At 36.9% G+C, this 23,258-nt stretch overlaps 1 protein-coding gene across 1 annotated transcript in view; it reads left to right on the forward strand.

The window, feature by feature from the left end:
- Arid4b (AT-rich interaction domain 4B) overlaps positions 1-23,258 on the forward strand; it is a 118,872-nt gene that overhangs the window by 80,951 nt on the left and 14,663 nt on the right. The window contains exons 15-19 of the mRNA XM_051167913.1: positions 780-1,020; positions 1,614-1,783; positions 6,411-6,668; positions 19,044-19,128; positions 21,554-21,752. Of these exons, the coding sequence (XP_051023870.1) occupies positions 780-1,020; positions 1,614-1,783; positions 6,411-6,668; positions 19,044-19,128; positions 21,554-21,752 (953 nt within the window). The remainder of the gene's footprint in view (positions 1-779; positions 1,021-1,613; positions 1,784-6,410; positions 6,669-19,043; positions 19,129-21,553; positions 21,753-23,258) is intronic.

Below are 23,258 nucleotides of genomic sequence, written 5' to 3' on the forward strand. Positions count from 1 at the left end.
GTTATCCTCCTGTGTCTAGTGGGGGCATTGTTGCCTGTTACAGGGTAATATTTCAAAAAGTCTGTGGTATTTATCTATTCCCCATTCCTTCTTATAACATAGCCTTCACTCCTTCACCCCAACTTAATCCTTTCTGCTCCATCATTCCCTTTTAACTTTTTATACAAGTGTACTCTACCTCCTCCCTTAAAAGTCACTTTCTGTGATACCTTAGTAGTTCCTGGACCTTTGTGGTTATTCGAAATGAAGTACACATATTCTGAAGATTGAACAGTAACATCCACAGACAAAAGAAAATATATGATGTTTATATTTTTGGGTCTGGGTTACCTCACTCAGAATGATTGTTTCTAGCTCACTCATTTACCAGTGACTTTAAAACATTGATTTATTTTATTTGATAAAATGTTTTGTGTTTATAAAAGAAAAAAACAATCTGAGCATAGTGGCCCATGTTCCAGAATTTGGGAGGCTGAGGTAGGAGGGTCAATAATTTTAGGGTTAATAACTATACTTTTTCTCAATAAAAAACAGGAGAACTAATTAGAATTCATTAAAGTGATTATATAACTAAGATACTCATTCATATTAAATAACAGCTCTGTAACTTGGGCATTGGAATGCATACCTGTGAATGCCCCCCTCCCCCCAGGCGGGTTCAGCATGGCACCTCCAAAGATAAAACAAAAAGAAGAAAAACCAAAGCAACCCCACACACTGCTGAGTAGTAGTGGATTGGAATGTTTCTAACCAAATGTATTGTCTCTGCATGTTTCCAGGTACTTATATGGCTTTGAAGAATACTGCAGGTCAGCTAATATTGACTTTCAGATGGCATTGCCAGAGAAAGTTCTTAACAAGCCATGTAAGGATTGTGAAAATAAAGAAATAAAAGTTAAGGAAGAAAGTGAGACAGAGATCAAAGAAGTAAATGTGGAAGATAGTAAGAACAGGATACCAAAAGAGGAGACACCTGCTGAGGATGAGAGTGAAAGAAAAGAAAACATCAAACCCTCTCTGGTAACCTCATACTGCTGTCTCTGTTGTCTTGATATATTTTCTACATCCTTTGTAAAGTTCCCCCAAACTGATTTACTAGCTTATTATGCAGCATTATACTTCACTGTATCATCTGTTAAAGGCATTTGGTTTTGGTTTGCTAAGGTTAAACCCAGATCCCAAACTCTTCTACTGAATTATATCCCCAGCCTGCAAATGTTACTTTAGAATAGTTTTTATAGAAACTATTCAAACTGAGTTTTAGCTATTTTTGTATAGTATGTTCTTTAAAATGTAGCCAAGGGTGGTGGCTCACACTTTTAATCCCAGTACTCGGAGGCAGAAGCAGGCAGATTTCTGTGAGTTCGAGGCCAGCATGGTCTACAAAGCCAAGTCTAGGATATCCAAGGGTACACAGAGTAACCATGTCTTGAGGGGATGAAACAAGAAACAAAAAATAAGTAAAATGCAAGAGTTTCTTAAAGAATATGCTGGCTTTATCAGTAGCAGTAGCTGTATCATATTGGTTGCCACCTCCTGTTGCTAATAGCCAGGGTCATTATTTAGGCTCAGTTTTTACTGTTGTTGTTTTAGTTCTTCTGATCTTTCTTTAGGGAAGTAAAAAAAACTTATTAGAATCTATACCTGCACAGTCTGATCAAGAAAAAGAAGCTAACATTAAAAAAATAGAAGAAAAGGAAAACTTGGAAGATGGTGACACAGCCAGGGCTGAGGAATCCCACAGCACGGAGGTAGATGCTGAAGAAGAGCAAGCCCGATCTGGGTAAGACACTTGCTTTGCTTATGATGCTTTTGGCTGGATACAGTCTTATTATTTACTCTTGTGAACGTCTGAATTGAAATTGATTTGATTGATGAAGAACAGAACAATCATTTGCATTTGTTAAGAAAATTTGATTCCTTCAGAGACCCTCATTAATGTGAATTGTGGAAAAGATCACATTTTTTTTGATCTATTCTTGCTCTCATCATGGAAACTTGTAAACAATTTTCTGGCGTGAACAGTTGTCTTTACTGCATTAAGATCTGCTGCTGACTGGGCAATAAGACTCATAAAGATGGCATACTGGCCGCGGGCTGAGGTGTATGTGTATCTTAAGCAGACAGTGTGTGGGTCATTTTGGCTGTGTGAGAACTAGTACTAACTTGATTTGCCTACTTGGGAATGTTGACTTAAATGTCTTTTGGTGGCTTTTTTGCTTTGTAGGTATTTTGGTTTTCATCTCTGAGATTTAAAAAAACATAGACCTCTATAGTGCTGATAGCTCTTCTAAAAAATACAACTTTGTTTTGTTTTCATTTTAGTATTTTAAAAATTTACAAATAGGGAAGGAAAAACACTAAATATGTGCGGGTAAATATAGTAAGTAGTGTTTTTAACTTTTGTTATATTTCTCTGTGTATATATACATATTTGAAGGATACCTTACTGCTGCTAAAGATTACTCCAGTTAAGAAACTTAGTAAAATTGAGATTTCTACCTGAAACAAGTCAATCAGTTCAGTTTCCTGAAATACAGAGAAAAACATTACAAAGGTATAGTTTTCATACTCCTGGCAAGAACAAACAGGGCAGTGCAAGGTGCAGATGAGTATAGTAGCAATGTGTGCTGTCTGGCTTCGTGTTGTGTAGAGAATATTAGAACCATAGACTTCCACCTCAGGAGAAAATTCATATGCAGCTTTCAGCTAAACGTCTAAGAGGTGCAGTATCTCTGGAGCGTTTCCTGGTGGTCACAGATACTTGTAGTCATTCTTTCTTCTCTGTTCTTAGTAAGCTTCTAAGTTGGTCCTTGTACTAATAAATAGTGAGTAAATTCTATTTAATGTTTTTATTAGTCTCATTAACTTCTCGGTTGTATGAGTTCTCTATGTACTTGGAATATTTATGTGTACAGTTGTGGCATGCACATGGATGATAAAGCCAGCACTGGTCATGAGAAGATTATGTCATAGCCTAGGCATATAGAAAAACTAGCCTCTAGATTATATAAGTACACTTTATATTTGTGCAATGATGCATTTCTAAGAATGTATGTATCCCTTTTATTAAGTAATAAATGACTATTCATACCACAAACTGAAATTCCCCTTTTGTGAGTACCCACATTTGATACTATTTTAATACACAAAGAAAATGACTATTAAAAGTGCAGTCGTGCTGCCTAAATATAAGTATATTCTGAGAAACTTTTTCTAGGCAATTTCATTGTTGTATGTAGCATGAAAAAATGTTCTTACACAGATTAAAGAGGCTATGACATCACTAGGCAGCATAATCTTAGGGGGGCACTTATTGCATGTGCATGTCAACGTGACTGCTATGTATTTTTTATATGCCTTGCTATACCACTAGAGCTCATCTGCCCTTCCATTCTCCAGTCTCGTTGCCTCCTTCTGAGCAGCGCTGCACTCACATGGCTGCCGAAGAGGGCTCGTGTCTGGCAGGTGAAACAGGGCAGGGCAAGCCTTTGTCATGCTGCTTATAATGGCACATGACTTAAAACTTATGAGTTGTTAGTTTCTGGAATTTTTATTCGTTTTTTTTAACTGATAGTGATGGTGAGTAACTTAAACTGGGGAAAGCAAACTGCAGATAAAGGCAGACAGACACTATAATTGATTTCTTAGTTTTATCAGAATATTTACAATTATAAAAAAAACCACATTGGGATATGAGGTGTTGGTTTTGTTTGTTGCTTTTTGGTGTATTAACTTTCCCTGATTGGCCACCACCAAGAATGTTCTGTGTTCTAACTCCATAGCCTGGGAATAGGAGGTTAAAAAGGGTGATCCTTGTAAGTTGTCGGCTTGGTGCTTGCTCTTCAGTGTGTATTTATTATACTGTGGCTTCTTTTCCCTCATGCATTGTAAGTAGAGTAGTGATATCAAACTAGGAAGATCTGATCCAGGTGGAAAATTATTCTGACATAGTGTGTTATCCAAACATTGTTCTTCAGAAGGTAGGTCACTTCAGGGCTGCCAGGCTTGCTCAGTGGGTAAAAGAACCTGTACTGCAAGTTTGACTACCTACGGTGGAGCCCCAGAACTCAGTGGGAAGAGAGCCAGCTCCCCCAAACTGCCCTCTGACCTTCATACTTGCCCTGTGGCTCAGTGATTTTTAAAAGATTAATACATAGGTGTGTGTGTGTGCGCGCGCTTTTGTGTAATATGTACATCAGCTTTGACTTTTCTGGTGCTGTCTTTGAAAAAACAGCAGTTTTCTTTGGCTAATTGCCAGTATTTATGTTATTTGTTTCTTTGAACTTCAGTGTGTAGTTTAATAAAATTTTATTTAGTTTATGGTTAAGAGTGACTGTAAGTGCAAATTTCTAAATTTTTGATTGGTCTATTTTACAATTTTCAGTGTTCTGTTTCCTCAAACATTTCCAGGACTGCCTTTGTGTCTGGTGATAGTGGCTTGTACCCAGTGGGCTCAGTGCATTATCTGATGTATGAGTTGGGTGTTTTCACTGATTGGTTTTGGAGCTCTCCTTCCTATATACCATGCTCTTCATCACTCACTTTCTCTCAGATGTTTAGGATATAATCCTAAAACATGAACGAATAGTATTTTTTTCAGACAGCTCTCCAAGCAGTTTCAGTGTATTATATAAATAACACATTCATTTAATGTTATTCTTGGTAGTTATGTCATCTCTGATTTTGTAGTTATCTTGGCTAACTAAAATACTTCTTCATGATAGAAATGCTAATGCTTGTTGAATAACAGTTCATATTCTTCATTTCAGATGAAAACTGTTGTCATTTAGGCCCAGATTTCTAAGTACTGATTGACTTGACTGTGCATGAGTCTTTACGCATTTCTAAGAACAGGATCTTGCTGTCTTGCCTTTGATCTGCAGATCCTGCTGGCTCAGCATCCTGAGCACTAGGATTACAGGCTTGAGCTGCCACTTCAGATTTAATATATTTGGTACTTTTCTGAACTCATTTTTTCATCCCGTGTAACCGTTAGGTTTTTCATTACATGTATTAAAAATGATAGCTAAGGCACATTTTTTATAAAAGAGTGTAAAGATGAAGTTAGTACTGCCGGGCTGTTCTGTATTTATTTTTTTATAAGTCCACATTTCCAGCTATGAAGTAATAGATCCTTTGTTAGAGAGACTTGTTCATAGTGTACTTATATTGCAAAGCAGACAACCTGCCTAAATATAACACCAAATTTCACATTGAAATTTATTTTATGTAAAACTGGTAATTGGAAAGATTCAGAACTGGAGATTTTCTTCAATCTTTTCAGTACAGATTTATGGATAATGTAAGAAGACCATGAGTGTTGGCATGGTGATGAACTCTAGAGCTGGGGCAGGAACATCACAAGTTTGAGACCAGGCTTGCCTATATAATAAGACTGTTTCAGAATTGCAATTTTATAAAAGAAAAAAAAATGGAGCGGGGGCGAGGGATACAAATGCCCAGTTTCAGAAGCTATGTGGTATTGAGATAATAAAAATAGCTCCTCCTTCTAGGATAATTTGTTTCAGTTTTCTATATTTGGAGTTGGCCTCTAAATTTTGAGGTTAAAGTAATCTATGGCAGATAAGTTCAGTAAATGTCTGGTAAAGAGCAGAAATTGTGATATTTGCATAGCTAGATGTGATACTCATGTGACCATAGTGGGAAACTCCTGTGAAAAGTTAAAATTATATTTCAGTGAAAGTTAAAATTATATTTCATTTACTTCAACATTTGAGGATATGGTTGGACCATGTCTTACTAGGAGTTGCCAGCAGTTAGTAATATTTTTTGCTTTAAACATACTTCGGTTGGAAATAGTGGTTTTGGAATAAGATAGTTAGAAAACAGCAATGAAGCGTGTGTGTGTGTGTGTGTGTGTGTGTGTGTGTGTGTGTGTGTGTGTGTGCACGTAACCTGAGTTGTAAAACACTTCCATAGTAAAACATGAGAGAATGATTAGTCAGCCATACACATTTCCTGTCGTTCAAAACAGCTTTCAGTCTGGTGGAAATCAGTCAATCTTAATATCTCTCTGTCTCTGTCTCTGTCTCTGTGTGTGTGTCTGTTGTTGGAGCGGGGTCCTTCTGTGTAGTCTGGATTGGCCTCTGAGTTCACACTGATCCTTCTGCATCATTTCCCCAGGACTGGGATTGCAGTACAGGAAGTGTTCTTTTAATGGACTTATTTTTGCTTCTTCATTTTCTTCTAAATATATCTTTCTGACACTTGTCCACTCATACAGGTTTTAGTTTTTAATGCTAAATTGAAATTCAGAGCACTTTATACTCATGGAACCTGCTGTTCTGGAACAATCACAGCCACGATTTTTATCAGTATATTGGTTTGGAACTGAAACTCATATGAAGTAACTTTTATTAACTCTGCAATTTTTTAAACCTTTCAAGAGATGAAACCAATAAAGAAGAAGATGAAGATGATGAAGAAATAGAAGAGGAGGAAGAAGATGAGGAAGAAGACGAGGATGAAGATGACGATGACAACAATGAGGAAGAGGAGTTTGAGTGCTATCCACCAGGCATGAAAGTCCAAGTGCGGTATGGACGAGGGAAAAATCAAAAAATGTATGAAGCTAGTATAAAAGATTCTGATGTCGAAGGTGGAGAGGTCCTTTACTTGGTGCATTACTGCGGATGGAATGTGAGGTAACTTGAGTTTCAGCTAGTGATTATTACAAACACTTCTAAAATACTTTTCTATTTAAAAACTTACATAAGGAATTACAGACTTACTAGTATTCTAACGGAAATCACATTAACATTAAGCCTATCAAGCTTTTAGCATGTAAATGCCTCACTTAATGGCACCCTACCACCCTACTTCATGTCTTCAGCACTTCACAGACATCTGAAGAAAGTAGGTCTAGACATACAGATTACTAGAGCATATGCTGGAAGGAAATGATAGAAAACCCGCACACAGGTAATGGGGTCACATCTTGGCTTCATCATATCATTACCAGGCTGCGTGCTTTCTACACGTCAGATCCCCACACTTTCCTGTGTGGTCTTCCTGAGCCATCACACCACCCTTCAGTAGGCAAGGATTGCAGAGTTGGAATTCCTTCAGAAACATCACCGATTCTTAAAAGACCTTACTATCAGCAGCTGCATTACTACCTTTTCAGAAGTCTTAGGGACTCATTTGTATCTTTGAAACCATAGCTGGCAACAGCAGCAAGTGTGCTAAGAGAGAGAGAGAGAGAGAGAGCATCTGCCCACTGTTCCTGAGTCCAGGCAACGAGAGACAAAGCAGAGGTCTGGATATGGGTATGGTCAGTGACTTGAGATTTTTATCTTGCATAATTTTGAGGACTTTATCTGAAAAGGCTGTTTTAGTTTTATCCACAACTGAGAAGGAAGTTTTTAAGACAGGAACTTCATTAACTTTGGAATGTTTATTGTTACGTATGAGATTATATATATGAATCTAGCCTGTAATAGTTAGAACTTGAAATTAGGCTTAGTTGTTTTCATTGATGGTTTTATGAAGGGAATCCTTGTATTTTTGAGGAAAAATTACGGTTTCAGGTTTTATAGTTAAATTTATTTTGGGGTAAGAGGTGTGGCTTGTGGGTAGAGTCCCCACCAAACACTTTCCCTGCTGTCATATATGTACACAAACACAGTATTTAATGGTTGGGGAAGTTTTAAGAAAACATTTCAAATTCTCCATTTCTTAGTAGCACACTTTTTGTTCTGTTGTAACGGCAGGAAGTTCTGTAAGTGTGACTTAGCTTGACCCTCTTTCTAAGTTGAGGAAAATGTAAATTTATACTTATATAAATGTGTATATGTGTGACTTTTATAACACTAGAGAGAATATAGCAACTTAAGTCAGGAAGGAGTTCAGAGACTGCATTTCTGGTCAATAAGATAGTAACGGTATGGATTTAAGAATGTCTTCTTACCAGTGTTTTGAAGTGTAGCGGTCCTGAAGCATAGAATAGACTCTGCCAGATGGTCCATGGTATCCCTGTGCGCAGTCTATCCTCACAGCTATTGGTTCTTCTGCCTTTATTGTATGGCACTTCTCTCATTGACAGGCTGGCTGATACTAGAAACCTTAGATTCTCCCAAGAGAATGTTTTGTTCAGTGTTTTAATCTTGGGCAATTTTTATCTTCCTGAATAAAGGTGTTAAGGTGGTCTTGCTTCCTCCCTCGGGACCTAAGTGTAGACTATGGAGCCTGAAAGCTGAGCCAGCCTAGGTTCAGGAGCACCGCAGGGTAGAGAGGTCTGCTTGTCAATTTTAGCTGTTCTTTCTGTTCTTCATCCCTAGTTACTTTGCTGATTTCCACATAGAAGTGATTTTTTCCTCTTGGCTTATATTGAATGCTTGAAATTTCTAGACTGATTATTAGAATCTAGGCGTTGTTCAGATTTCACAACAGGCAGGTCTTGATTATCTTTACCAATTGGCTTCCTAAGTAAAAGCATAAGAAATAAGACACAAAGGAAATTATTTCATAATTTAAATGCATTAAAAAAAAATAAAACCAGTAAAACCGTTACGATTTTCTGATTTTTAAGAAAAGATTGACCAAAGAAAGGCATACCTCTGTTAGTGCTTGGGTTGCAGAAGGTAGAAAGACTATCCATCCAGTGTCTCAGTGTTGAAACTGATAGAAGGAAGATTTTAAGTGGAGGCATTCAGATTTGTAATGACACAGGAAGGCGAGACCTGATCCAGCAAGTCCTGCTTATATTATTAAGATGGATGCTGTCCTCACCTCAAGCAGTTCTATGCTAAGAACTTTGCAAGAAGAACCTAACGCTCTCAATGAAGACCTCTGGGGTGGATCTGCATCCTTCTGCAGCATAGAGGACAGGCCTGTACTTCAGCACGTTAACAGTCACTCTCCTTTTAGTGAGCATAACACTGTCCCTGTTGTTCTCTGCAGTAATTACCAAAGAGTATCTTACTGATAAACCAGCAAAAACTTTTATTATTATTGTTGTTTCTTCATGTCTGAAATTAACCTAAAGGACTACAGCAAATCATTCTCAGCTCTTCAGTTATTTCTTCGACTTTAGGGGTCTCCAGCGTTATCTACATTACCATTAGAAAATGTCAGGCATGAAGTTTATGTGCAGAGGTTCATGAAAACAGCTTTATTGGCAGTCGCACTGTTTCATGATGAGAATGTTTTAGGAAATTTTGTATGGAGCCATTTATGTGTATATTTTATCTGAAAGTTCCTGTAAGGAGAATTTTCTTTGAAGGAAATAAGAATATCTTAGTATACAAAAGTTTTATTGTTGATTCCTATATTTTTCCTTTTTCTGAGATGCATAAATTTAAATATTGTTCATATCTCATTTTATAGTTGCAAAACATTTTAAACAAAGATAATGTTTAATATTTAATAGTTTTTGTTTTTGTTTCTTTTTTGTTACAAGGAAGAGTAAGAACTATTTTATTTAAATTTATTTCAACTAAATGTAGAGCTCTTGAACTTAAATCCCAAGTGACATAATACTAGTATTGGCTTTCTGGTATACTGATTATGTATTAAGTTATTGCCAAATGGTTTAGAATCACCAGGCACAGGATACTTGGAGTGTTCTAAATCATTGTAGGGATAATTCTCAACCCTTCCAAAAATAGCTTTCAATCTAGAAAAGTAAATAAAAATAAAATAAATGGATTAAAATAATTTAAACTAACAGTGTTTTTGAAAACACATCTTTATAAAGTCTTGAAAAATTATATTCCTATGAGTGGCTGTAGCTTAGTGGTAGAGCGCTTGTTAAGCAATGTGAGGCCCTAGCTTTAACCCCTATCAGCACTGCCATAAGAAACTATCATACTTTAACTTTTTTTTAATTGGGAGAGAAAAATCAATTTAAGAAAATACATAAAAGAGTTTCGCCTGCATTTATGTTTGTGTGGTGCCTACAGAAGCCAGAAGTTCTTACTGGATCCCCTGGGACTGGAGTTACAGATAGTTGTGAATCACCACATGGGTGCAGGAAAGAGAACTCTGGTCTGCCAGAAGAGCAGCCAGTGCTCTCAACTACTGTGCCATCTCTTTAGCTTCTACTTTAACTAGTTTTAGAGAGAGAGAGAGAGAGAGAGAGAGAGAGAGAGAGAGAGAGAGAGAGAGAGAGAGAGAGACAGACTGTGTGTGTGTGTTTCTCTGTGTGTGTGTTAGTGATGCTAATATTTTGTAGAACTTCTTAGCATAGTTATCTTAATTGTCCTTGTCATAATAAATATAGGCTTTATTTTAGAAAATATGGCTATGCATATATGCTACATATGTAATCCTAGTACTCAGTGTGTGAAGCAGAAAAATTGTGAATTTGATGCCAGCCTGGATTATATAATACAGCCTTTTTATTTTACCCCCTAAAAAATATACAATAAATGTCATTGAACATGGGCATATATTTTTTTTAATTTTTTTATTAATTTATTCTTGTTACATCTCAATGTTTATCCCATCCCTTGTATCCTCCCATTCTTCCCTTCCCCCCAAGGGCATATATTTTTATAACTGGGTATATTAGAGCTGTCTAGGTTACTTGGTTTAAAAAAAGAATTTATTTTATGTATGTATGTATGTATGTATGTATGTATGTATGTATGTATGTATGTATGTATGTTTGTGTGAGTGTATGCTGCTTGTGTGCAGGTATCCATGGAGGCCAAAAGAGGGCATTGGATCTTCTAGAACTGGAGTTACAGGGGGTTGTGAGTTGCCGGACATCTGTCCTGGAACCTGAGCTGGGATTCTCTGGAGGGAGTTGTGTGCACTCTTAACTGAGCTGCTTTGGCTTGTGGTGTATAATAAATGAATACGTGATTGCAGCACACTGACACTGGTTCATTAGAGGGACTGGGAAGAGGTTCTTAACTGTAAAACTTTAAATTTTTTTTCTTTTTCTTTGATTTCTGAGACAGGATCTGGCGAGATAGCCATGGAATTGGCTTCATTCTCTTGTTTTTGCTTCCCTACTGTTGGGATTACTGATATGCAGCTCCATGCCTGGCTACCTATAACCTCTTAAATACTTAAAAATAAGTCTATATTAGAGATTAGAGAAATCTGAAAATAACATTATACTTAATACTATTTCTATAGGTATATAGATTTTTTCCTTGGAGAGAGGGAAATATAGAAAGAAAAACTGCATGTAGGGGCAGATTATGAAGTATCGTATGAAGGGATTACTTGTCATTGCTTTGTACAGTAACTTGAAAAAGTTTTTTAAAAGATGGTGACAAATTCAGCCTTACTTTCTGAGCACATTTAATTGCTGTCATCAAGCTTTATTTGGCAAACAGACATTGAATGCTGACTGCATGCCAAACACTGTGGTCAGCACTGGATAATAAGATGATCTCTATGAAAAGAATTCTAGGCCAGTTAAGAAAACTGTTCTAGTGAGATTTATAATCCATAGATTTCATCCCCCTCAGCCCTCAGTTTCCTCTGTATTTTATGCCTTTCTTGGCCACTTCTCATCACTTTATCTGAGCTGCAGCTCTTCTTTTACTTTTCTGTTGTTGATAACAGTGCTCTGATAGAAACAATAGAACCCAAACACCCTGTCCCCCTTCCTTGAGCCCTTGTTTGAACAGTTGATCCTGTCTGAAGTAAAATTAAGTGTGCCACTCTGCTAGTATCTGAAATTAATGGTTGTGAATCTCAAGTGAGCCCTTATTCCTTTTTTTTTCCTGTTCACTCTCTTATTTTCTTAGAAGACTGTTTTACATTGTTTATACTTTTCCCCCACTGCCCAAAACTCTTCCCTTTTTTCACTTTCAGCAAGTAACTTTGATTTTTAGTGTCTTGGAGAAATTAAAACAAGAAAAATTTTAAGGCTTATACTAACTCCCTGCTTTCAGCTACAATCATGCTTTGTATTTGTCACCTCTAGCCACAAGTTCATGTCATGCTTGTCTAGATGTTGTGTTGTAAAAGACACGGCCCATTTTCTTGATCTGTTCAAATCCCACTACTTGTAAGACTTACACTTAACATCTTTCTCAAAACAAACACAACTCCCCACCCCCCATCCCCCGCCCACAAAACCCCAATCCTGTCTTGAGCCTGCCTGCACAGATGTGCCACGAACTGACATGTTGTTTGCATCTGTCCTGTTTTCTCATTTCTGGGTAAGTCCACTCGGGTGGCCCACATCCCATGCCTCTAGACTAGAACTTAGCAGGATTACTATGTTTGGCGCGCTTATCTTGCTTTAAAAGAGGTGTCACAACACATCGTGCTAGTTACTCCTTCCATGACACTCTTTGCTTGTCTGCAGCAGCTACACATGTCTTTAATTACTTTCCTTTAATGATTTTGTGTTTTATTTCTTATTGGTATTTGAAGTTTTCTCTTTTAATTTGCTGTATTTTTTTCTTCTGGTACCTCTTGCAGTTTATTACTTTATGTTCCTGTTTTCCTAATCATATTAACATGATTCAAATAATCAACTCTTCTGAGCTCAGGAATATAACTTCTGAGAACACTGAGCTGGTCTCTTGGTTGGTAACTGAGAGATGGATTAAATTTCACCGGGAACCCGCATTTCTTAGAACATTCCTCTTTTTTTTTTTCCTTTCAAAATTACTGAAGTGCTACTTTCCAGTGTAGTTTTCTCTAGTCTACCTTTGTTTTGATGTCTTCCATGGTGTATTGCATTTAGTGGTTTTTAGTGTGCTGATGAAGCCATCGTCCTCCTGCTTTGAGATAGATGATGGTGGAAGTGACACAAAGACAGCAGGTACTCTGGAAGCCATCTGTTGTTCTTTAAAGTTAAAGGCCCTTTAGGTAATAGCTGTAAACTTGCTTTAGAAGACACTGACTTTTGAATTAACCATCATCGTTCAGGAATACAAGTGAAAATCATCATCAACTTCATGACAAATACCAACAATTCCATTATTAGTTATAACCAGAGAGCCTTAATCCTTGTATTTTCAGCTCAGACTATTGACTAAATCTGGGTCTGTCCCATTGAGTAGTTTTATAGATTGGCAGGTGTTTAAAAAACACCCACTCAGCCGGGCATGGTGGTGCATGCCTTTAATCCCAGCACTCAGGAGGCAGAGGCAGGTGGATCTCTGTAAGTTAGAGGCCAGCCTGGCCTACAAAAGTGAGTCCAGGACAGCCAAGGCTAAACAGGGAAACCCTGTCTTGAAAAACAAAACAAAACAAAAAACAAAAACAAAAACACTCGGACATGTTCCATATGATAATTTATAAATGAACAAGTACATCTGTTTTCGTTTGTTTAAATATGCACAAATACAATTTCCTAAACTTAACCAGTTGTTAGAAAAACTCAACTTTTGGGGGATGTTTTTAAAATTAGTATCTACATTACAATGTTCAATTAGTGCCACAGCTCTTAACCATTTGCAGTGGTCTAATGTTGGTTCACACTCCTTGCTGTTTTCTTGCCATTTACCTGTTACCTCTGCCTGTGCACTTAACTAACATTAGAATGCTTAGGAAATGTTATTGTTAGAATGACTATACTGTTCTTGTTAGGCTTCTTGTGACAAATTTTAAATATAAGAATGCTGTAATATTCGTGTTTTTGTCGTTCTGCAGTTAATGTTCTTGGGGGGGGGGTGAAGATAAGGTCTTATGTAGCCTAGGCTGACCTTGAACTTCCTGTTTAGGAGGTGACCACCTGTACTCCTCCTGCTCCATCTCCTAAGTGCTGGTCTTAGCAGTGTGTACCACCATGCCTGGCTCTGCTGTTTTATTCTTACTTACGAAGAATAGCGTGCATGTCACTGTGTGGATTTACTAGTATTGGGGAAGGGTTAATAATATGTTGTCAACAAATTTTAAATAATTACTGAGTTCTATTTTAGAATTATGATATTTAACTAAATAGCTTATCATTTGTTTTTGTTTATTTTTTCTTTGTAATACCTTTACATTTATTTCAGGTAGTTTTTAAGAATTGTGTCAACTTGGTTTTGCTCTGAATGTATGTTTTTGCTTTGCTTTGCTTTGTTTGTTTTAAGACAGGATCTCATTCTGTAGTTCTGGCTGTCCTGGAACTCTCTGTGTGTACCAAGCTGGCCTTGAACTATAGAGATCTTGTCTATTTTGCCTCCTATGTGCTGGAATTAAAGGCATGCACCACTATGTTCAGCTGCTCTGAAAGTGTTTTTAAAACATCAGTTTCTGCATATAATTTGTTTTTTTAAAAAATAAAGGTATGGCTGAGTGTATATTATGCGTACACAGTATTTCTTTGAAAGTTGGGTTTTAGAAGATCTGTGGAGGTGAGCATAATAACCGTTTTATAGACTAACATTCTGATGCTTTTATTATTGCCAAATGATTACGTAGATGATTTGCCAACACAGCCAAACAAAAGTCATAAAGCTTTTTAGAACTTGTTTTCTCTGGTGAGAGCAAGTACTCAGTGGTCTCTGAATGGTTTTCTTTAGCTATGTGTCAGTATTTAGGAAGACATTTAAAAGACCAAATCCAACATGGCTTCTTGCAGAAGGTTTGTATCGTTACTTTAAAACTACTGTCTTGTATTATCTTCTAGGCTAAATTATGTTTCTTGCGGATATGAGCTTTGTTGTGACTTCATGCTGAATATACTGATATGTGTTGAATAAATGCATTTGTTTATGTAAATTTTGATCTTTTTTATATAGGCTACACAACATCTTGAGTCCTTTGTGTTAGGTAATTTCAGTAGATGTCTTCTCGGATTTGGCATGTGTACTTTGCCTGGCAGTTTAGATGTATTTCAGATGCTTATGTAGGTTCTATGTGTAAGATTGTTATGTAATGGAATTTAAAAACTGAGGCTAAGCACTCTCCTTTCCCTTTTTTTTGGCAGTACTAAGAACTCAAACCTAGAGCCTTGCTCATGGTGAGGAAGTGCTTAGCCACTGAACTGCACCCCTTAATTAAAATAATCAGACCTATTTTGTTTAATATTTATTTTCATTTCTTTAATATTTGCTTTTGAATGAAAAAAAAAACCCACAAAATACGACAATAATAGCCTTCTTCCTTTACGCCCTGTCAAGGTGAGTTTTTTCTTCTCACTGTTCCTTGGTACTTGTAGTGAAAGCTGAGTTACAGGAGCACAGGTGCGTGTCCCCCTGCTTCCTCACACCGTCATCCTTAGTAGTGAAAGCTGAGGTACAGGAGCACAGGTGCGTGTCCCCCTGCTTCCTCACACCGTCATCTACTCAGAGTCTGTGCTTGACCCTCAACAAGACTGCTGTGTGAGGCCGTGGGTCAGGTGGTACTCCTGCCATAGCGTTTCACCAGTCTCTTTATCGTGAAGCATGCTGACTGATGAGGAGGAATGTAATTACTTAGCACTGAAGGATTCATTTGCAAACCTATTGCCCAGAGTTGCTGGTACAATCCTAGTGCTGTGTCTGGTCAGTGGAGATCCACATTGGGATGCATACCCTTGATTCCCTGTACTGTGCTTCTCTTTTCTAAAGTCATTGTGATGTTTTCACCCATACTTTGTTCTTATTGGTATTTGTCTTCCATTCACTCCCTTGTCTCCCTTGGCCCTTCCTGTTAGGTTCCTTTCCTTTCTCACATGGCTCTCCTTTCATGTCACGTGTGTTCTGTTGTCCTCTTCTCCCCATTAATTTATCTCTTTGTGATTCTGATTCTAGTTTCATAATCCACATTCATACCCCAGCATACATACATGTAAAACTGAAAGTCTAGAATCTGCATATTTGGGAAACCATGAAGTGGTTTTTCTGAGCCTGGTCTATTTCACTTAGTGTAATGATTTCTGGTTATCCATTTTTCTGAATATGTAATGTTTTTATTTTTATTTATAGCTCGATAAAATTTTACTGTATATGTATATGTGCCACATTTTCATTAACTATTCATTTGTTAATGGATAATTAGATTGTTCCTATTTCCTAACTGTTGTGAATGGTTAGTATCCTATGTAATTCCTTTATATTTTTAAAATAATTTTTAAAATCTTTACTGTCTTTATGTGTCTCTGTGTGGGTATATATATGTGAATGTAGATCCCCTCAGACTCTGTCTGTGTACCTCTTATTTGCTGAGCTGTCTTCTAGCTGCCTCCTGTTGACTCTTAAAGCAGTACTTAACTTTGGGCGGTGAGGGGGGCTTGTACAGGGATGATCATAATAGTCAAGAGGGCAAAGCTGTTCATGTTTGCTCTTTTTTGTTAATATTTGTTTGGTTTGGTGTTTTTTGAGACAAGAGTCTCTCTCTCTCTCTCTGAATCCAGGTTAGCCTAGAGTCTCTCCATCCTCCTGTTTTGGCCTCCTGGGTGATAGATAATAGCTGTTCATTAATGCATCCAGCTCCAACATTCAGGTATTTCTTGTTTTTGAGACAAGGTTTCACTATGTAGCTTCAAGCAGTCCTAGAACTCTGTGGACCAGAGTGAACTCAAATTCACAGAGATCTTCCTACCTTTGCCTCCTTCCCTATGTTGGGATTAAAGGCATGCACTACAATACCCAGAAATTCTAGTATTCTTTAAAATTGTATTTTGAGGGATAAAGAAATGTCCTATTTGATAAAGTATCCCAGTGAAAAAAATTAAAAATATTTTGCTTTTCTATTTCTTAATTTTTCTCATTTTTGCCACTTCCTTTAAAAACACTGAACTTTACATTTTTGTAGTGTTTTAAGATACTTTAATTTCCTAGAATCCTAACACCCAAGTCAAAAGCAGGAGCATCAGCATTCAAGGTCAGTCTCAACTACACAGCAAATTCTGGCCAGTCCACACTACATGAAACACTGTCTCAAAGCAAAACAAGAGACCAGCCTGATTTACAGAGCAAGTTCCTGGACAACCAGGGCTACACAGAGAAATGCTGTCTTGGGGGTTGTGGGGAGGCAAAACAAAAGGTATTTGAACTTGGACTAAAATTTCCATTTTCTGTCTGTACCAAATACTCACTCCTATTATCTCTAAAATAAGTGCATTACTGTCTTTTCAAATCACATATTAACAATAGTGTGTGTGTGTGTGTGTGTGTGTGTGTGTGTGTGTATAGGGTGAACTGCAGCTTTATGTTGCAGTTCTGAGTAACTTTCATTTAGTCAGGTCTTCTTGTTGGCATCTGGAAGGAATCAATCAGCATTAGTAACTGTGAAGGTTTACACATGTAGGACCTTATGTGTCATCATTGTTGGCTTGAAATTGGTTCTGCTTTTAAATATTTATTATTTGTGGGGTATATGTATGTGCAATATATGTATCTATGCATGCCATAGTGTGCATGTAGAAGTTGGTGGACAACATTTTGGAGTCAGTTCTCTCTTCCCACATTTTCTGGGTTCTGGGTCAGGATGCATGGCAAGTGTTTTTACTTGCTGAGCCACCTTGCTGGCCCTTGTGTCAGGTTCTTGCTGTGTTGCCCAGACTGGCCTTGAACTCAAGTGATTCTCCTATTTTATCCTCGCAGGTAGTTAAAACTCCAGGTCCACCGCTGCCCTGTTGATTCTTATAAAACTTTAGTATCTCTAGTGTCTGAACGTTAGGTTTGGGGAGCCAACATTCTATCATTCAGGTATCCTTTGTCCCTAACTGCCTTTCTTAAGCATGATACAGTTTTTGATACTGCTGTGGAAGGCAAAATGTACTGTAAATGCTAGGTGTCTACTTGTTTGCAGCTTTCTCAAGTAATATATATGTGAGCCTCAGAACCCATATCCAGCAAACACTCTTGGTTTTTATTTGCTAATATCTTACATTAGGCTGCTGGTGTTACACATGGTTCAGTCTGGGCCACGTAACTAGTAAGAGAAACATTGATGTGTTTCCAGAATGCATCCTATAACTCCCCATTCTCTCTTTTATGGGCACCATCAAGTTTAGCCAATAGGAAGCACAGGGCAATCCTATGTGGAGCTGAGTCAGCAGTTTCATTGTAGCCTGTGTAACACTTACCCAAGGGTTGTTTTAGATAATTTCTAGGCCTTCTGTTTGTCATAAAATGAAAACATGTTTACTCAAATAATGTCCTGTATAATTTAACTATTTTTTTTTTTCTCAAGGGGTGGTTGCTTTTTGAGATAGGGCCTCACTTTGTAACCCAGGCTAGCTTGGAATTCACTGTAGCCAAGCTGGCCGGAAGCTCATGACACTCTTCCCTTAGCCTCCCAAGGCTTGATTCATCACATTTTGCTAATTTAGGGCTGGCTTTAGGACCTTTGTTACTTTACTATGAATGTTTGTAATAATGAAGACATTTTAAATGTAACATTTTCAGGTTTTCCTATTCCAGAGTTTAAAATGTTATTGAAGGCTGGAGTCATAGCTTAGTGTGTGCAAGGCTATAATTTTTAATATTTTATTATTGCACATAAACAAATAGAAATACCATTAGAATACAAAAAGAGAGTGACAATTTTTAGTGTTTCTTTTTTTTCTAGCTTATTTTTGTGGAAAATTATTCTTTGGTATATATAGCTTAGTGTAGTCAGTATTTTACACCTTGCAAAATTTTGAAGACTTTGAACATTGGATTCAGAAGTCATCATAGCTCTTTTGACCCTTTAATGTCTGAAAATATATGAAAGAGGCTCTTTAGAACACAGAAAAGTTAGCAGAATAATGTTTTTCTAGCATTTTATGAGCAGCTACCCCATACTTTAACTTTCATTCTCTAAATTGCAAGAGGAGTCTTTTCAACCAGAGTGTTGCTTAACTACAGCATGCTTTCTTGGCTGGTCTAGAGGTGGGGAAATGCCTATCTGCGGTTTAAGAGCAAAACAGATGTGTAGAAAACATTATAATTTCTCAATATTGTATAGGTTCAGTTGAGAGGAGCCAGTAGTGAACCTGGAGGATTTATGGGGGTTAGCTGTGGTGACTTTGGGATAGTCAGTTTGACTCTGTTTGGTGTCTTGATTGCATACTCGTCAGAGCCTCAAAAGCCTTTAAGACTGTAAAATGTTAGAACTCAGTATTTGAATTTCTATTTGAATATAGTATAGTTTCTTCTGTGGCATATAGCTTACATATTGATACTCATTTCTTTTAATTTTAGATATGATGAATGGATTAAGGCAGATAAAATAGTAAGACCTGCTGATAAAAATGTACCAAAGATAAAACACCGGAAGAAAATAAAGGTAAGTCTTGATTTTGCTGTACACCATTAGCTGTTAGATAAATACATTTGCAATTCCCCCCAAAAAAGTAATTAAATATACATGTATTATCTATATGAGAGCATCTGCTACACCCGATGCTATCTTTTCTTGAAATAGCACTTTACAAAATATTAGATTTTGGTCTAATTAATTTTGTTACCTTGTGGAAAGGTTTTAGGAACAGTGCTAAATGATCTTTAAGGCCTTTTCAGCCTCAACAGTGTATAAAGCCTTATGACCAATTTTGCATTTATCCATTTAAACCTTTCCTGTCTCTTGTAGTTCCCAACTAGGAGCCATCAAGCATTGCAGGTAGGGAATGTAAGTAGATTTAAGGTGAAGAAGAGGAGATGTCTGAAGACAGAGGAGAGTCTGTCTCTTCATCTTTATCTGACTGGATACTGGCCCAGAGTGTTTTCAATACCCTTTTCATCACACACTCAATAGTTGCTATAGGATCTGTGTCTTCACGTGCAAAATTGTCCTGTTATGCATGATAGAATTACTGTCAATAATTGTGAGACAAATATTTCTAAATATTTTATTAGAAGCCAGATTATTAACATGGTTTCTAAATTTTTTTTAAAAAAGCTTTAAAAATAGCCTTTTACTGTGTGTAGTTCACGTGCTTAGTAGTACTGACACTCAGCCTTCTTATTCTAGTGAAGAGCTGTCATGGTGCTTTAGGGACTTGGATGTTGACTGCTTTATCACTCTTAAACTTGAGTCTGTTTTCAGTTTGTAGTACAGAAATCCAGTACCTAAAACTCAGGAATTCTTAAGCCCTTTACATACTCAATGTTGGACCGTATTGGAAAGTATGTAAATCACCCTGTATTCAGCATTGTTTTTAGTAACGGAAGAACATTTGTTAAAATGTTTCTTTAAAAAACCAGTGTCTTTGTACAAAGCAAACTTAAGAGTAGATGAGTGGGAGAAGCAGTGTTTGGGTTCTACACAAGAAATGTTCTCTAAACAGCTGTTTCTGTTCACTTTTTTGTACTAACCCATGCATGTTAAAATTCTTTGTCATAAGAAAAGAAGCTTGTGAACTGGAAATCTGCAGATTTTTTAAGGTTTCTTTTATATTGCTTTTTGGTATTGCACACACCTCCTTCCCTCTTCCACTCAAGTTTTCTCTGAAAAGCCATTGTTGTAGACTCTTTTGACTGCTACTAAAAATGTATTTGAACTTGACTGAAGTGAATTGTTTCAGCCTTCAATGTGTATCGTACACTATGATTTCTGAGATTAAGTCATAAAGTGCTAAAAAGATCACATAACAGTAGCCATTGCAAGCATTCCACCTGCCTTCTTAGGATGTTCTGAAAGTTAGAACTAGTCTTTGGAGCTAACTATTGAAATATTTACCAGAGGCCGGATGTGGTGGCGCATGCCTGTAGTCCTAGCACTTGCGAGGCAGAGGCAGGCGGATCTCTGTGAGTTCAAGGCCATCCTGGTCTACAAAGTCAGCTCAGGACAGCCAAACCCTGTCTTGGGGAAAAAAAAAAAGTGTGCCAGAGTCACCTGGAGAACACATTCAGACATTCCATCCACAGCACCTTGACTCATCTTGTTTCTAGGGGCCTGCTTTTCTAGCAAGTTCTCAGAAATTGCTGGGTTAATGACCCCCCACTTGGAGAATAGCTCCTATCTGAATGTTAACAGTTACATGTAAGGGAGTAGTTGTCCCCTTGCATGTTATGTGATATTAGGTATGCACTGTTCTTTGTGAAAATAATCACTTACATATTTCAGGACTTTAGAATTGTTGTTAAGTCACACTTTGGAGAGCCTAAATTACAAAACAAAAATCCATCTCTTATAGGAAATAGTATAGTCTTTCTAGTTTTTTGTTTGTTTGTTTGTTTGTTTTTTAATTGAGTTTGAAAAAAACATCAGCCTTTGAGTGAAGTAGGAAGGCTGCCTCAGGGGTCACTTCACAGCATGTAATTCCTCCTGTAAATTTTAAAGTGCAGAACACAGTCATTCCCAGCCTGTATTTTAGTGTGAGAACATTCAATATAAGAATGTTGAAATTGAGTTTCTTTTTGTAAATATTAAATTTGGATCTATGATTTAATTTTAATTTATAACAACAGTTATTAGCAATACTTATTCATTAGTCCTAATTACCTGTCTGATTTGATTCCTACTATTAGATTATAAATACAAAACAGTTTTTCTGTCTCACAGTGTTTTTGTTAATAATCTTAAAAAGAATCAAACCTGCTTATTTTGAAGTTTTTTGTACTTTTTTCCCCTTTTTTCTGGGATCCTTTCTTTGTTAAATATTTGATAACATATAATTTGATGTTGCTTTATAATATAGTTAATATTGTTACTAATAAGTTGTCCATAATAAATTAAAGCTAATATCCATTGTTTTATTTTTTTAATCTAGAATAAATTAGACAAAGAAAAAGACAAAGATGAAAAATATTCTCCTAAGAACTGTAAACTCCGACGCTTGTCAAAACCACCATTTCAGTCAAATCCATCTCCTGAGATGGTTTCCAAACTAGATCTTGCTGATGCCAAAAACTCTGATACAGCTCATATTAAATCTATAGAAATTACTTCCATTCTTAACGGACTACAAGGTAAACAACTGTTTTATGCAAATATTTTAATTTCTATAAATATGTAAATGAATTGGGGTGTGGTGGTGCATGACTGTAATTCTAGTACTCTGAAAGCTGAGGCAGGAGGATTGAGAGTTGAGGCTAGCCTGAGCAATATATTGAGTCTGTCTCAAAAAATAAAATAAAATGAAACCACTGCCCACTCTCCCTCCCTCCACCCCCTAAGAAATCCCAAAGTTAAAGTCTATAAATATAGTTCTGCAATTTCAGGTGGTTTTTTTGACCAGAATTTGCTTGGCTTGTTAGCACCTCCTGGGCTATATATCTCTGGTTCGTGTAAACACTGTCCTTTGTGTTGCTGTATAAAGCATAGGTTGTGTTATGTATTAAAATGATAAACAAATTCTGAAAGTTGTTTGTAAAGAACTCGTCTGTTTTCCATCTCATTCATTTTGATTCTTTTATGATGCTTTATGGTTAATAAGAAAAGCAGAAAATTGGGCTGGAGAGATGGCTTTGTGGTTAAGAGCACTTGTTCTTAAAGACCTGACTTCGATTGCCAACACCCACATGGTGGCTCACAACCATTTAACTCCATATTGAAGGGGATCTGATACCCTCTCCTGAGCTCTGTGGGCAGCAGGCGCACATTGGTGCATGCAGGCTAAACATTCATACAAAATAATAAAAATAAATAAATTCTACTTAAAAAGCAAGTGAGAACTAGAGATTATGAAATCTGTAATGAAAATGAATTGGAATGAGGATCTGAGCTACAAAATAATTTAAATTAATGTTTTTCCCTAAAAATAGTTTAAATAGCTCATAACTTGAATGTTTTGCTTTTTATTTATTTTGAGTATAATAGAATTGGATTTTTCTCTTCTATTTCAGAAGACTGTATATGAATTCATAATATAAGCCTACTGCTATATAATATTCTAAAGTTTGTTTCAAAAGTTTTTTTTAACGTACCTGACATTTAGAGTACTATATGAAAAAATATATGTAGTTTAAAGAATAGAAATTGGATTTCAGTCATGAGCAGGTAGTAGTTTATTAGGGTTGTCTTTTCAGGGATTCTTACCTTAACTTTATGCAATCATTCCTTTTCTTTAAAGAGGATTTAATTGCTTATGGATATACTCCTAAATAAGATATTGTTTAGTTTCAAAAAATTATACCCAACATTTAATGTAAGCCTCAGTTGTGAGAGAGTATAGGTAGAGGCTGTCTTCAATGCTGTTTGGGCCAAGTGTGGTGCATACCTTCCATCTCAGTACTGAGGAGACAAAGGCAGGTAGATCTCTTGAGCGAACAAAGCCAGATTGGTCTACATAGTGAGTTCCTGGCCTGTCAGCGCTACATAGAGAAGCCTGTCTGAGTAGACGCTATAAGTTGTATTCTGGTTTCAGAGCCTGCTTATTGAAAGCTTAATCCATGGTTGAGGTCATAAGTGAGTTGCTGGGGGTGACCAGGGGAGATATGTGCAGTGGGACTAGTAGACTACTGTCTATGTATATA

The sequence above is a fragment of the Acomys russatus genome, chromosome 3 (genome assembly GCF_903995435.1).
Source record: "Acomys russatus chromosome 3, mAcoRus1.1, whole genome shotgun sequence".
Taxonomy (NCBI): Eukaryota; Metazoa; Chordata; class Mammalia; order Rodentia; family Muridae; genus Acomys; species Acomys russatus.